The sequence below is a fragment of the Vanessa cardui genome, chromosome 5 (genome assembly GCF_905220365.1).
Source record: "Vanessa cardui chromosome 5, ilVanCard2.1, whole genome shotgun sequence".
Taxonomy (NCBI): Eukaryota; Metazoa; Arthropoda; class Insecta; order Lepidoptera; family Nymphalidae; genus Vanessa; species Vanessa cardui.
In genome coordinates, this window is record NC_061127.1 from 15,534,211 (window position 1) to 15,550,708 (window position 16,498).

General features: G+C 34.0%; 1 protein-coding gene across 1 annotated transcript; it reads left to right on the forward strand.

The window, feature by feature from the left end:
• Nucleotides 1–12,460: 12,460 nt before the first annotated feature.
• Nucleotides 12,461–15,288, forward strand: LOC124530004 (peptidyl-tRNA hydrolase ICT1, mitochondrial). The gene is made up of 5 exons (XM_047103977.1): nucleotides 12,461–12,742; nucleotides 12,821–12,922; nucleotides 13,235–13,318; nucleotides 13,644–13,813; nucleotides 14,577–15,288. Exons 1-5 carry the CDS (start codon nucleotides 12,587–12,589, stop codon nucleotides 14,668–14,670), a joined length of 606 nt encoding a protein of 201 aa, XP_046959933.1. The 5' UTR covers nucleotides 12,461–12,586; the 3' UTR covers nucleotides 14,671–15,288.
• Nucleotides 15,289–16,498: the final 1,210 nt, after the last annotated feature.

Genomic DNA, 16,498 nt, shown 5'->3' on the forward strand with positions numbered 1-16,498 from the left:
TCTCCCTTTTAGGAGAAGGTTTTTGGACCATATTCCACCACGATTATGCTTGTTCCAATGCGGGTTGGTGGAATACACATGTGGCAGAATTTCTATGAAATTTTTCACATGCAGGTTTCCTCACGACGTTTTCCTTCACCGCTGAGCACGAGATGAATTATAAAGACAAATTAAGCACATGAATCAGCGGTGCTTGCCTGGGTTAGAACTCGCAATCATCGGTTAAGATGCATGCGTTCTAATAATCTGTTATAATAATCTCGTAAGTAATTAGTAGTTAAATGGACAAATAACTTAATCGTGATAAAACAATGCTTGTTGGAGCAGTATCAGGTCCTACAACGAGATCATGCTCCAAATAATTACCTAAGTTATCCGAACAAATTCGGACTACTAATTACGTATATAAAAACTAGTTGAATCCGTGATAACTTTGGATAATACGTGCGTGTCTTATAAACATGATTTATTCACTAATTACAAGTTGGCAGATTTGATCAAAATCTGCCTCGTCAGTGGTTAGGAACACGTGATTCGTAGCCGAAAAATGCACGTTCGAATCAGGGCAGGCACCACTGAGTTTTCTTGTGCATAACTTATGTTATGTTTATAATTCATCTAGTGCACAGAAAAACATTATGATTAATTATAGTTGAATGATCTCCTTAATTTCTTGTCAAGATAAACGGATGCCTTTGTTCCATAGTGAGATATTTAGTAGCTGTTACTTTGGGTAGATTGGACGATGCTTATGATTATTGTTTTGATCCCAAGGATAAACAAAAGAAATCATAATTTTTCAAACCATTCTTTTTTATTTTTATTTGTGATTAGCGAACTAACCATATAAACCATATCCACCATATAAATTCTCATTCAGTATTATCTCATAATATAGAGAACAATTATTTCTATCGCCAATTTAAATTAATTAGAATGTTGTGTTCCAGTTGAAGAGTGAGTGATCCAGTGTTATTACAGGCCCGAGATAACTTAGGTCACAAGGTACGCCGCGCATTGTCAAATAATATTGACCGTTAATATTTACGCAAATTTCTAATGAAGATGTACACTGTACTGTACATGTATTATTTAAAAAAAAATCGACTATAAAATAAGTTGATTAAACATTGTAAATATTTGAATTAAAAAGAAAGAGTACTTTTAATAATCGCAGATAAATTACATAAAAACAACATCAATATGGAATTTGATATAAATTGAAATTTTATTGGGTACATGGTACAAGTAAACGAACTGATCCAGTTTGCTCGTTGATATACAATAATTTCTTCGAATCCCATTTGCTGAAGCGAGAAATGCATAGCATACAAATTGATGCAAAAACATCGGCCTAGATCACGCCTAGATGTTGACAGCCCGCGGTAGACGATAGACGAGACAGTGGTCCGATTACACGGAGATGTCCGATGATAAAATAGGAAGCCACGATCGTCGACGCTGGCTTAAATTATCTCGAAAATTATCGGTATTATGATTCCGTTCTTATCGTGTAGTTAAGTACTATAACTTTTTGGTAATCAAACACAACTTCTATTGAAAAGCCAAAGACTTACCATTAGTTTTCGTATATCAGTTAGACGACTATATTTTAGCTAGCGGGTTTAAATAGTATTAATAACTTTACGGGTTAATTAGGAAAATATCAAATTTATTAGTGATTGTTACCTTCGACTTGCCAATTTTTTATGTTCAATTAAATTGTCACTTCGACGGATTATTTTGCCAAAGTCACGTGCAATGGAGAAGACATGATGGAGATTAAACGGTGCGGTGGAAAATTATTGAATGATGATATAATTTTGACTAAATTTTTTGTTCAGTCAGTGTTTCCAAACATTAAATATTTGAGAATCTAGCATATTATTCAAAGAATATTACGCAGTGAAGTTGTCATAAAAGGCTACTTAAATATTTACCCCCTACCTAAGTGATGTAAACTGGTTAAGAGAATGGATAATGTTAGACATTAATTTCCTCTACTTCTACGCCTTACTCTAAACTGCCAAGTGGCTAGCTCATAAGGCTTAAAAATTAAACCCCAATTACGAACATAACAAGCTCTGAGAATTCTTAGCTTTGTCACATGATATTCAACATACATGTTTAATCATTGTGCTTTACTGAACAACCCAATCATTAAATAAACTTTTCTACCAATGAGCATGAATACTATACAATGCTTTGTTCCGGTCTAAAGAGTGAGTGAATGGTTTTGACATGACATCTTAGATTTCCATAGTTTCCGCTGCATAAATAGTTTAAGCAGCGGTTTGTATTTCTATCATCACTGTTCATGGGCGAGGGTAGCCAGGTACCATGAAGTGTTCTCTGATATCTGCCTTCACAATATTAATATATCAAAGCACACACGATTAAACATGCACTGTGAATTGGTGCGCACTCATATAAATTTTCATAGTCAATAAATATAAGACATACTTTTTAATTATCATATAAGTTACGTAGTTACAGATAGACAATGATAATCGAAATGGTACGACAAACCTCAGTTGAACAGTGAATCATAAACAGAGATCGCATTTTTGGAGCACACTAAAACATATTTTTCTATTTCATTGTGTGTGTAGTGAAGAGAAAGATCGAAACAAACAGCGTCAGTCAGAAATGTATATGTCACATGTGCCTCCATAAATCCGCATTGGTAACTTGGAATGGACCAATGTTTTCTTCAAGAGGTATAGCCTCTATCCAGTAATGGGACATTTGTAGCCTGTTAATATTTTAATTACAGAGTATGTTATTAGCTTTGCAGAGGCTTAACAGTTAACCATGGAGGTCTCATTGAGCTGGTCTCTTAATTATCCTCTAATGAAAAAGAGCGTGAAGCGAAAGCCGTGTTTTTAGTAAACCGTCTCAGTTAATTATCTGTTACATATCTCTGTATCTAGACGCGTTTCTCCCGTGTTGGTTTTATTAAGAGAAAATTTAATTAACTCATTTTATTACGTTCGGAAATTTGAATTTTTAATATAAAAAAGAAATCTTTGTTATTTACGGGCGGGTTAACTTCTATTTAAATATTATTATTTTAACTTACGAATTTATAAACTGCTTGGGTTTAATTTGCTTTTATTTTGGTGTGAAAAATAAATTCATGCTAACTAAATTTTTAATTTGCAAGTTACTGTTGTCTTCCAAGATATCAATTTAATTAGATACTCATTTTGTAAATAACATGGAAACGAAAATAAAAACGAAGAAACTTTATTGATGGATCAATGGATCCATCAATAAAGTTTCTTGGTACAGCCAAAATGCCCTAAAGATGAAAATACTCATGAGTTATTTAGAATAATTGACAATTGGTAACACTATTATACTTTATTTTAAATACATTCAATGAGCCATGATAACTTTTTAATCGTTACAATTAAAATAACAAAAGTACCATAGACATTTTCAGTGCGCCTGACAAAAGTCGATAAGTTAAAAAATAAAACATATCATAATATTACAAAAATATGTCGGCAAAACGGTTGTAAAGCGAATGTTAACAAATTGTATGTCAGGACAGGCATCGTTAAGCCGAATGTACGGAATTCGGAAAGCAGTCGCGTGCGCATCTCGCCGCGACGCACGGACGGACATTATCATAATTGATGAAAGCAGCGGTACCGCCTCACGTGCAGTACTGGCCAAAGATTTAGATTAAGATTTCCGATATTTAACTTAAATAGAAGATAAATCAAAACGTATTAACTATTATATATAGATTTAGTTTTTGTATGTATGTATTATGTACCTATATTAGCAATGTTGGCACCGACTTTGAGAGGTGATTTAAAAAATCGTAAATTGGATATGGATGTAACTGATTATTTTTTTCTTTTTAGTTCATTTTTGAAGGCGGTTTTTTTTTATTTATAAAAATTTATTGTATTTGTACTCAACAAAATACGTTGCTCTATGGCTATTTTTTCTCGTTCGAAACAACTTATGTTCTATGTATTGTTTTAAACGCATACAGAATTACGGCGTCGTAAAAAAGTTTTAGAGCAAACGTTTATTTGCTTTCATATTACTGCGTAGGGAAACCTAGCGATTTATTTATTTTTCCCAACAAAACCTAATACAGATACCACCATAGACAGATTCATGTTCTTATCACAGTGGCGAAAATAAAAAGTGCCTCCTTGTAAAATTATTAACGATTAAAGAAGGTTCCTAGTCAATTTTGTGATCCAGATATTGTGAACAGTTAGAGAAGATTCAGAATCAAAATGCCTCACGAAATATATAGCTTAGGGATTCAATTAAAATCCTTATTGATGTAGAGCTATGCATTTACCGATTCAGGTAATTTGAACAGTCTCAGTGCAAAATGCAGGCTCGGTTACCCACGAACTACATTAACACCAATCATCCAGTTGTTTGAGACGGCATAATTACAAGCACACGGGACTTAACAACACAGATCCCACAGTCAGCACAACAATGTAACTTCCGTTTACAATTCCAGTGTCTATGGCCGGAGATGAGCACTTACCATCGGATTCCTCATTTACTTGTCAGCTGTCCTGGTATTTTATTTTACCCACCATTTCGTAAGACCATAAACTTAAGGTACAGAAATGTATACGTTTACACAAAGTTGTGAAAGGTTCTTTTTTTATTGTTGTCATCAAAATTGAAGCTAAAAATTTCGTTAGAAAGTTGGTCTACCTACTTTCATTTTCCTTATACCTTATGCTGGATCTCTTTTCATAAGTTTTTATAGCAAATTGGATTAGCCGTTTCTCAACTCAGGGTATATTACTTTCCGAATCAGTGGTGACTGTTATTATTTTGACAGTAAATAAGTGTAATGTTAATTAAAATTGAGAAATTGTACTGATGTTATTGCGATTTTTGTAGGTTTTAGCTTTCACATGAAAGAATTCTTTGATTTGACTCTATAAAATTTATTTGGTTGTAGTTCTCTGAGCCAATCCGCCTGTTTAGGTACCATTCACTAATGAGATATTTAACGGTATAAATAGTGAGTAAGTCAGTAATTACCATAAGTGTAAGGGACATAACATGCTTCCATGGTTTATTTCGCACATTTCTTGCAGCATAAATGTGTATTATTATTTATTATCACTTCAAGTATGCTAGAATATATTATTTTATGTATTCGTTACTATATACAACTGCATGGTATGTTACAAAGACATTCGCATAGCGTCCTTTCTACGTATAGCCTTCAGAGGTACTGACGAACACATGTTTTATCATATCTACTATAACGTGTTGCAACATATAGAAGAACAAATATTAAAATTTAAAAGTAAAAGCAGTAACATTTTAGTAGCGATATTACGGGCTTTTAAAATATAGCATTTATTATTTTGTCATGTAACTAATAAAGTCATTTAATTTAAAAAAAATGGATTAAAACAAAAATATCGTTTTCCATATACTACGTTTCATGAGTGAGGCGAACAATATAACGTCCAGTGTTGAAGGAAATTAATGATAACGATCCTTCATCGCAACCAGTTGCTGTTTCTTGTAATGCGAGAACATTTAGGAAAGTGTCCGATAAGATAGCTCTAATGATGCGCAAACGCAGTTATTTCGCACATTTTTAGCTCATTAATTACAGAACAAAATATCTTTCGAAAATGATTTGCAAGTGTTAGTAATAAGAGCGTCAGTAGCGAGTTCATCGAACCTTAGATCTGAATACATTTGAGTGTTAAGTTTTGCCATTTCATTTATATATTCATTTGTAGTTTGATATTTAAAAAATATTTTACTCTAGTTACGGCTTAAGCGCGCTTTTTCCGTCAGAATGTTGAGTTAATTACTTACTGTTGTAAATGTGGAGCAATAAATAACATGGTCTAAAGCTATATTTTTAATTAATGGTTTGCACTGTTACAGATAAAATATACAGTTTAAAAAAATCGACGAATGAAAATCTCTACACTGTTTTATTGTAACGATAGGAAATTAGTGTTTTTTAAAGATCAATGAGCTGACTGAACTGGTCAGGTAGTTAAAGTAGCTTGATTTAAGTTTTAAAATCTAATTTTATTGAGTAGAATATAGATTTATTAAGTAATTTGAAGGAGAATCTAGTAGTATTGCTGAATAAAAAAAGCTCTCCAGATAAAATTGTTATGCATATAAGATGACTAGCGTTTTAGATAACGACTTAGTATAAATAATTATTAATTAAAAAATAATTCTTGATATTAAATACAAAATGGCTTGTGTTATGTGCTTTAGGAAAAGTATTCTTTTGCACTAATTATTATAACTGAGCACTCCAGCAGAAAACCTCATAAATATCTTTCTTACATACTGCAAGATATAGCCAAAAGGAAAAGAAAATATTTAGACACAGACAATTTTACTAATTTTACTATTTTTTTAATATATACCTACCTACCTGACAATTATTAACGATTATTAAATTTTAAACTTGGAGGCCGAGCAGTGGACAAAAACGGGCTGATGTGATGTGAAATTTGAAACCTTAAAATATGTTAAAGTATGTATTCAATTTAATTAATTAATAATAATAGATATTTTGTCCCTGGTTTTTATTACAACCTAAAAACAACGGACTTCCCGTGCAAATCATTAACTTTATTTCAACTGCAATTTGCTTCCGTAACTTTTTCTTTGATTTCGTTTCTTTTTTAATTGGTACACAGATAACATTATGTTAGGAGACATATTATAAATACACAGATAATATAATAATAAAATGACTTGTCAACTGTCCTACTATAAATAAATGAATGTAAATTCTTCTACGAGTAGGTACCTAATACAATTGTAAGGAGAAATTGTGTATATATGTTTTTGGTCAATTAAATATGGTAAATTCAGAGATTACTAGACCGAAAATCTTTCACTGCTAGAAAGCTAAATTGAACGTTATAATTTGCATTAACATAATAATTACGAATAGTCAAGCAAAAGTTACGCCGCGTCTAAATAAAATACAATAAACGACGTCTTTGTGATCACATAAACATAGTAGGACGTTTCGCTTCAATAGACATTTCGCGTATAAATTTGTATGAATTATAATTTGACGAAGTTTTGCAATTGAACAAGATTACAGTAATTAATACAACCGATGTATAGTAGATATTCGTGTAAGATAACGGCTTATTTAACATAAGTAACAAAAAACTGTTAACAGTGTAACAGATAGTTCGTATGAGATATTATTTTCATTTATTTCAATGAACATTATAAGCCCATCGTTAGGACCTTAATATCTTAAATGAGAAAACTTTTTGTTTATCAGCAACAAACACAAACAGTATGTAAATTTCCACTGTTGGGCTAAAGGCCTCCTCTTCTTTTGAGGAGAAGGTTTGGAACATATTCAACTTTCCTTCACCGTTTTCCTTCACCGCTGAGCACGAGATAAAATATAAAGACAAATTAAGCACATGAATCAGCGGTGCTTGCCTGGGTTTGAACCCGCAATCATCGGTTAAGATGCACGCGTTCTAACCACTGGGCCATCTCGACTATTTTGTTTATTTGTTTATCGCCTTACTTAAAAAGTTTCTAAACTAAAACTTACATCAGAAGATGTAGCGCGTTTCGGACAATGTTTAAGTAAATAATACCATTATATAAGTAGTTTCTTAACGTAATTTCTCCCGCTTTTAATGTAAATATTCGCTATTGTAATTTCTGTAGTTCGGGATGGCCAAAATAATATTATGTTTTACAATGATGCTCCAATCTCTCTATCTTTTGTTATAATGCCACGCAATCGTCTAATTGTTTTCTAATGACAACTCAATCATATTTAAAATAAGAAATAGTGTTACATGCCAGTATTAAATGCAATGCCATATAAAATAATATTAATTACAGTTAGTTAATATTTTATGCTTTTGTGGTATATAAAAGACGTAGCAAGTACTCATATTCCATGTAGTTACGCTTTTAACAAATTTATACGTGGCATAAGAGTTACTGTTGACTTTCGAAGATTAAAGTTTAAATCGTTCGTATCACCAAATAATTATTAAAAAATTCCATAAATTAGTTTTTACCGTTGTGTTATTAAAAAAACAACAATTCATCGGTTAATATTCGATATAAAGAGATTAGTAAGTCTATAAACAAATATATAATTGTTACTTTCGAGAAAATGCATTCAAAAATGTGTAAATTTTATTGTAAATCAGATTAATCAGATAGCCTGTTAGTGGCTGCCGGTGAAAAGTACAGTTACTATCATAAAGCGCGTCAATGCTGATAAAATTATTGTCTAAATAGTCTCGTAGAAACGAGAGAGGGCGCCACCGAGTGGAACGAGATCCTAATTAAATCATTCAGAGCGTGAAACTCGCGCGCATTTATACATTACATTTTTTTCTTAAAGAGTATAAAACTGGTAATTGTATTACAAGCTGCCTGATACGAATAGCTTAAGATATGCTCTTTTGCACTTTATTAGAAATGCAAACGAGTTATTTTAGACCATATAAAAATATACACTCTCTTTCTCCGTAGTTGTTTAAAATGCCAAAATGAAAAATACCGTTAGCATGAATGCATTTTTCTAAAATATTTTTTTAAAAACTATAAAGAATTAAATCTTAATATATTAATTTTAATTATCCTTAGCAATAAAACGTATTTCATAGATCACTATCTTGAAATATAACGCATAAAATTGTGATGTTTTTAAAAAAATATTGCCACATGAATAATACATTTTTGGCATAGTATTCAACAAAACACATTCGAGCTCGTGGTGAAATCATATCCAAGTTCTGAGCTCAACTGAAACTTAAAGGTACTCGTACCACCAACCGAACGGTATAATTATTACATTTTCAATCAAATTATAGTATCGAAACAGTCATAATATGATCAACGACATTAATTTTTAGGTAAAACATGAGCACTCTAGTAGATACTATTTTTTAGTAGTTACTGTTGCTTCTCTTTAATGTTCAGTGCGTTTCTCTTGTGTTTTGGTTTAAAATCTAGTAAACTATGTTTATGGAGTCGCGAACAATTAAAAACTGTGTGTAAATTTTGAAAACCTCCATTGTCGAATAGTGTGTACACCGGTTTTCACTGGCACGGCACCCCGAGGTTCCGGGTTCGATTCCTGGCCGGTCGATGAGGTTCATTAGTTTTCTATGTTGTCTAGGGTCTGGGTGTTTGTGGTACCGTCGTTACTTCTGATTTTCCATAACACTTTACAGCAAACAGCTTTAGCTACTTACATTCGGATCAGAGTAATGTATGTTGTTGTTGTTAAATATTTATTTTATAAAAGAATATAATATGGCAAAGTTATTAGAAAATTGCCAATGTGCAAATATAAGATTCGTTTATTGAACTTTACAAAAAAAGTTCAAAAGCACACAGATTGTAAAAGTGAATTTATACTCATTTGATTTTTTATGTGCGTAGCTATCTATCGCTTGATCTCTTCAACTATTTTTTTCTAATCATAATTGTTCAACAAATTATGTGTTTAGCAGAAATGCATAATTTGTTTAATTAGTTACAATACAGTGATTAACAATTGCGATATAATATACTTATAATCTTAACGAGAGAATATTCTTTTGACAGATGTGTCTAATTTCGATGTTATATGATAAACAATTCTGGGTGAAAAATATTCTACCTACATTTATATTTACGAATTTATTATTTTTCGAAATCGAAACCAAACTTTATTCCAAAAAAAAAAATTAAAGACATTATTAACTCATGCTGTGGAAATCTCCAGTGTGTCGAACAGGGTAGCGTACCATATTATAGGTACCATATTATAGGCACCGAGAGGTATAGCCTCAAGGTGGTGCAAGCGTACGCACCGACCTCGACACACTCGGACCATGAAGTGGAGGAAATGTTCGATGACATATCGAGGGTCCTCCACTTCACCACGAAAACCCACTACAACTTTGTCATGGGGGACTTTAACCCCAAAGTGGGAGTACAGAACTGTAGTAGGACCCCATGGAATTGGAAGCAGGAATCATAGGGGGCAAATGCTTGTCCACTTCCTCGAACGGGAGGTGCTCTTCTTGATGAACTCCTTCTTAAAAAGAAGTGGACGTGGCAAAGCCCCGACACTATGACCAAAAATGAGATAGACTTCATCATGACAGACAAAAGGCACTTATTCAGAGACGTCTCAGTGATCAACAGGTTCAATACAGGTAGTGATCACCGAGTTTTGTTGTCCGAGGCTCTCTGAATATCGATTTTAAGGCCGAGCGCGTCCGTCTGTTGAAGTCCACGCTCCGACCAAAGCTGCTCCAAACCATTGCGGGATCTGAAACGTTCCAGTCAAACCTGGAGAACCGATTCGCTGCCGTGAAACTCACAACAGACGTAAACCAAACCCTAGAAAATATAGTTCGAATTCTCAGGAAAGAAGGCACGAGATATTGTGGCATGCAGCGTAAGGGCAGGAAGTCCAACCTTTCGGAAGAGACTTTAGGGCTCATGAAGAAACAACGTGAAAACCCACCTGTCACTTCGTCAGAGAAACGGTAATTAAACCAAGAGATCAGCAGGCGCGTATGACACGACCTTCGGTGCTCCAACGCTCTTGCAATAGAAAGAGCTATTGAGCAGAATCGGGGGTCTAAGGTATTCGTACAATCTCTTGGAAGGAGCCACCTGACGAAGGTGACCACAGCAAGTGGAAAAGTCGTTTCTTCCAAGCCAGCAGTACTTTCGGAAGTAGAGGACTTCTACGGCTGGTTATACGCATCGCATGCATCTCGACCTGATCCCGAAAATGAGGATTCTAGAGCTACAATTACACGCCATTTCTCAGAAGACCTGCCTGGAGTCAGTCTTGGGCGAAATCGAGATTGCTCTTAAACAGCTTAAAAATGGAAAAGACCCTGGAGAGGTCGGTATTACTACAGAGTTATTAAAATCAGGAGGTAATCCGGTACTCAAGGAACTCCAGAACCTTTTATCTCTGTCCTCTTCGAAGGGAGAACTCCGGAGGCGTGGAGTAGGAATGTGGTCGTCATGTTCTTTAAATAGGGAGACAAAACCCTGCTGAAGAACTATCGTCCCATATCCCTATTCACGTCACGTATATAAACTGTTTTCAAGAGTGATCACGAATCTTGCGCGAAGATCGACAAATTTCAACCCCCGGAACAGGTCGGGTTTCGGACCGGATACGGCACCATAAACCACATTCATACAGTGCGGCAGATTATACAGAAGTCCCATAAGTATAATCGGCCCCTGTGTCTTGCAGTCGTTGACTATGAGAAGGCCTTTGACTCGGTTGAAAGAGATTCTCTATGAAGCTGCCACCATGTCCCTCCGAGTACAGAATCAGCAAACAAATCTCATACCATTGCATCGAGGAGTGAGACAAGGAGACGTTATTTCCCCCAAACTGCTCACCAATGCAATTAAGGATGTTCCAGACGCTGAACTGGAAAGGACTTGGCATCAACATCAATGGCGAATACATCTCTCACTTAAAATTCACAGACGACATCGTCATTGTGGCAGAAATGCTACAGGACCTACAACAAAAGCGGAACGAGCTGACTCTTTTCTTCTATGCGTAGCGGCCTACTGATGAATTTGGATAAAACCAACGTCATGTTCAATGAACATGTTCTACAGGAACCGATTTTAATACACGGTACCGTCCTCGAAGTTGTCCAAAAATATGCCTACTTCGGGCAGACTTTGCGATTAGGTAGAAACAACCTTGAGGACGAGGTGAATAGAGGAATTCAGCTGGGTTGGGCAGCGTTTGGGAAGCTACGTCGAATCCTTACATCGTCGATCCCACAGTGCCTTAAGACGAAAGTCTTCTACCAGTGCGCCCTACATGACATACGGAGCCGGATACGTTTGCGGAGACCGCGTCTCGGCAAACGTGGTGTAGGACGTCCTCAGGCACGGTGGAGTGACGTATATCGTTACTACACGCAAGACGCCAGGCAGGAACTGGATGCGAGTAGCCGGAGAAAGACCACAGTGGCGTGACTTAGGCCTATGTCCAGCAGTGGACAAGATCAGCCTGATGATGATGATGAAGAAGATATATATATAGCTTTTTAATATCGTTATCGACTAAGCCTTTACGTGTTATAGACCAGATGTCTAGATTTGATGAAGTTTTGCAGAATCACAATATTTCACGCCGTCGCACACAGTTCTGATTTTCGGAACTGGCAGTTCTAAACGTAACATTTTCATCATAATATAAGAGTTCAGAAAATCTTAAGCAGTAAAGTTTAACCCCACAAAATTCTAAAAGTTGTTCGAACAAACATATTGTATATGTATTTATTGCTTATGAATTATTCAATTTAATTAAATTCTTGGTGTAATGGCTTTTAGTTGTGCCGACAGAGCACATATGAATTTATTGGATATTAAAAAGTAATACATTGACAGTGACATATTATGTCAATTGTCAGAATAGCACTAACTGACAAGTGTCATCTTATAAATTAAACTTGCAATAGAAGATCGGAATAAGGTTATTTTTATTAAAAATATTATGCTATTGATATTTCTATTGTAAATTAAGTAAAATACAACTGATAAAATGGCTTTCGCGCCAGTACGTACGCACGTTATGCGCTTAATCGGACAAAGCGGTCAGTATTCAACACTGCTGCAAAGGTCCATGGCTTACAAGAGCTCTATATCTTTAGAAACACTATATCCTAACAGTTCTCTTAAACTGACTACACCTGCCTTTGTAAGTATTAATTAAATAAACTTAGTAATAGTCTCGTAGTGACAAGGAGAACAGAGCTAATTCTGTAATATGTTTCAGACTCCAAATCCAGATGAAAAGTTCTCAGGATATATACCGATCGACAAGTTGGATATCAAATATAGCGCTAGCTCGGGGCCTGGTGGGCAAAATGTGAACAAGGTTGGTTAGGGATATTTATGTCTTGTTATTATCTATTGGTCTTTCTTACTTTTTGGTTATTTAATAGTTAACTAAATCCATTAAAAGCGCACAGACTTTTGATTATCATTTAAATTTAATTACCTGCTATCAATGTTGCTCGCTTAAGTTCTCCCCTGGGTGCTCTGATATGTTTTGTGACAAATGTTAAAACTAATACTAAACAACTTGATAACAAAACAGAACTTATATATCTAGTTTCTGACTAGCCTAGTTATTATTTACTAATTTTAATCAAAATTTTTAATGAAACCGATTGTATTAATATTTCAGGTCCATACTAAAGTGGATTTAAGGTTTAAAGTTGAAGAGGCTGACTGGATCCCTAAAGAGATCAGAGAAAAAATGCTGGAGCTGGTAAGCTGAGACTATCACAAACTACTCAAATTTTGATATATACGTAAATCTGATATGGATATATTACACTTATTTTTATATATTCAAAGTTAAAACTTCTACAGTATAAAAGAAACAAATAAAATTACTTATAAAAGTGAAAAGATACACAGTTTAGCTTAAATATGAAACTTTGTATATTTAACACTCTAAAAGAGATTTTAGTTAAATAAAGGTTTATAAAAATAGCTATATATAATAAAGGGTTATTTAGCTAGATAAATCAAAATTTGATATGATTGATATATGTATCATTAAAATTAGTTTTTTATGATATTATTTTCAGCATGGTAAGAAGTTATCGAAAGAAGGGTTTTTGATTCTGCGCTCAGATGTGACTAGGTCACAGCAGTTAAATCTGGCAGACTGCCTCCAAAAACTTAGAAATATAATAAGAGAAGCTTCAGTTACTCAGAAAGAAGCTTCTCCAGAGACTGCTGAACGCATCAGACAAAGGTAATTAGTATCTAATATTTATTATACTGTAAAATATTACAGATAGTATAGGATGGTTTATGGTGACCCTTACAACAACAACAGCCTGTAAATTCCCACTGCTGGGCTAAAGCCCTCCTCTCCGTTTAAGAAGAAGGTTTTGGAACATATTCCACCACGCTGTTCCAATCTGGGTTTGGTGGAATACACATATGGCAGCATTTCTATGAAATTTGTCACATGCAGGTTACCTCACAAGGTTTTCCTTCACCGCTGAGCATGAGATCAATTATAAAGACAAATTAAGCACATGAATCATCGGTGCTTGCCTGGGTTTGAACCCGCAATCATTGGTTAAGATGCACATGTCCTAACCACTGGGCCATCTCTGCTGGTGACCCTTACGGGTTTCTAATCAATCTATCCTACATTTTGGAGGTTGACAGTGTTACCACCCTGTGCTTTTGACTGCATTTATTGCCTATATCTATGAATATGATAATCTTCACACCTACCTATACTTATGAATATGATAATCTTCACAAATGTATAACTGATGAGAAATCATTTACCTTGCTTGTTTCATTCTCATGATGACTATATGTATACTAGGCTACTCTGCCACTTCAAATGTTTGTGTTTAGTTATTTTTTTTTGTGACATTGAAGAAAAAGCTTTCTTTTTAATATAATTTTACTCACTTTGTAAACTAATTAACAACAACTATTTTCTAAGTATTATTTTATAAACCGTTTCAATAAAATATTAATGTTTTTAATTCCAGGCATTTAAAGGCGTCTCGGCTGCGTGTTGCCATTAAACGTGAAGATGCTTTGAGGCGCGCTCAGAGACAGCCGCCTACTGTTGTAGACTTATGATTTTTTTATTAAATTGGGCATACATTTAAATACTAACTGAATTCTATTCCCGACAGAAGGTTTCCCAAAATATTAAATTGCTATTTGTATAACTTTTTACTAATGGTAACATTAACACTGCCAAAAACACTAAAAACTAAATACTTATAACAAAAACCAGTGTCACTGGGGATAATGTAAGGATTCTAACAATATCATATATCTAAATGTATTAAGGCATTTAATAGTTCAGGTGATAAGGAAACTGACATACACAAACCCTGAAATACTACACGCTTTTTTTGGACAGTAGTGTATAATTTGAAAACCAACATTGACAGTAAAGAGGTTTTATACAAATATTGCTGGCAATAAATATTTCGGGAAACTAATTTGCCGCTCACCATGAATTCAGATTAGTAGATACCATTTTGAAAAATGTTTTTATCAAAATGGTGGCAACAGTTTTAGTAATTTAAATATATTGTGAAAACTAGTTATACATTCAATCAGGTCAAATAAACGATCAGGTTATAAAAACTTGTTTAAATTACAAATACTGTTGCGGTGTGCCCAATTTAAATTATAATAAGGATTAATTAGTTTGTTAGATATCTTAATAAAAATAAATAATTGTAACTTTTGTTTTTTTTTCTTTATTTTTTTTATTTCTTATAGGTCATAACCTATACTGCACGCTGCTCCAACTTGCCACAGACACTCATAAGTGTCTGTGGCAAGTTGGATTTCTTCGTCTATTATTTAGAATGAGACAAATTTTATGCATGTAAAAAAAATTGTTATGTTATTATATTATTAAAGGCACTGCCTTTAAATAATATATGACAAGAGTTGTGTGTCTGTGTGTCACTGGTTTAGAGGCTATATGTTTGTAAAGTGTACTCTGATGTGCAGGCAGCTCCAGGCAGCAGATTGACAGACATTCATCATTTGAGAAATAATTTGTGTTGGTATATGGAATTTATAAGCATGCAAGTTGAAGGCTAAGAAGGAATTCATGTATATCTAATACATACTATTATATTTTATAAGCACCATAACTATCATTTTACAAATTGTAATCACATAACAATCACACAGGATACATTTGGTAGGAAATTGTCGTAGTGTCACTAGACGGTAGGGGTAGGGGTTATAATATATACCTTTATCACATTAGAGGTTCCTTCATGTTAAAGTAAAACGTATGCTTAAGAAACGTCTCTTATAAAATATTAAAATAAATGTATGTATGCACGTTATAAAATATCTAACTTATATATGTATACAATATATATAGTTATAGATTTAAACTCTTAGTCGAACTAGAGTAAGTGGGTGAAGTGTTAGCTTTTAGTGATAATCATGTATTACCAATAAAATATTTTTAAGTCCGTACTTTGTAGAGGAACTTATTATTGTAGCGTGCTTTGCGACGCCTACAATCTATAAACGGCACTCTCGCATTTGTTAGTGGATTCACGTACAAACGTCTTTTCAAATAGCAGTAGTTGGTCGTTTTAGGTATTTGCCTATAGTAGTTAGAATGGAGTATAAAATAAAAAAATGTATTAATATTCCTTGTTTGTTTCATTATACATTTAAAATTTTTAAACAGCTTAGCTTAACTTTACACAATTTTACTATTATTTATTTATTTTGTATATTATACCTAAGATTACGTGTTTTTATGGCTTTGTACAAGCCCGCATGGGTATCAGCCGCTCATCAGATATTCTATTCAATTCAGATCGCTAAACAGCACCAGTGAAATGAGTAATGTTTCTTGCAGACTGAATGCTTCTATGAACGGTGGTGACCACTTTGCAGAAAATACCTAAGCCTAAGT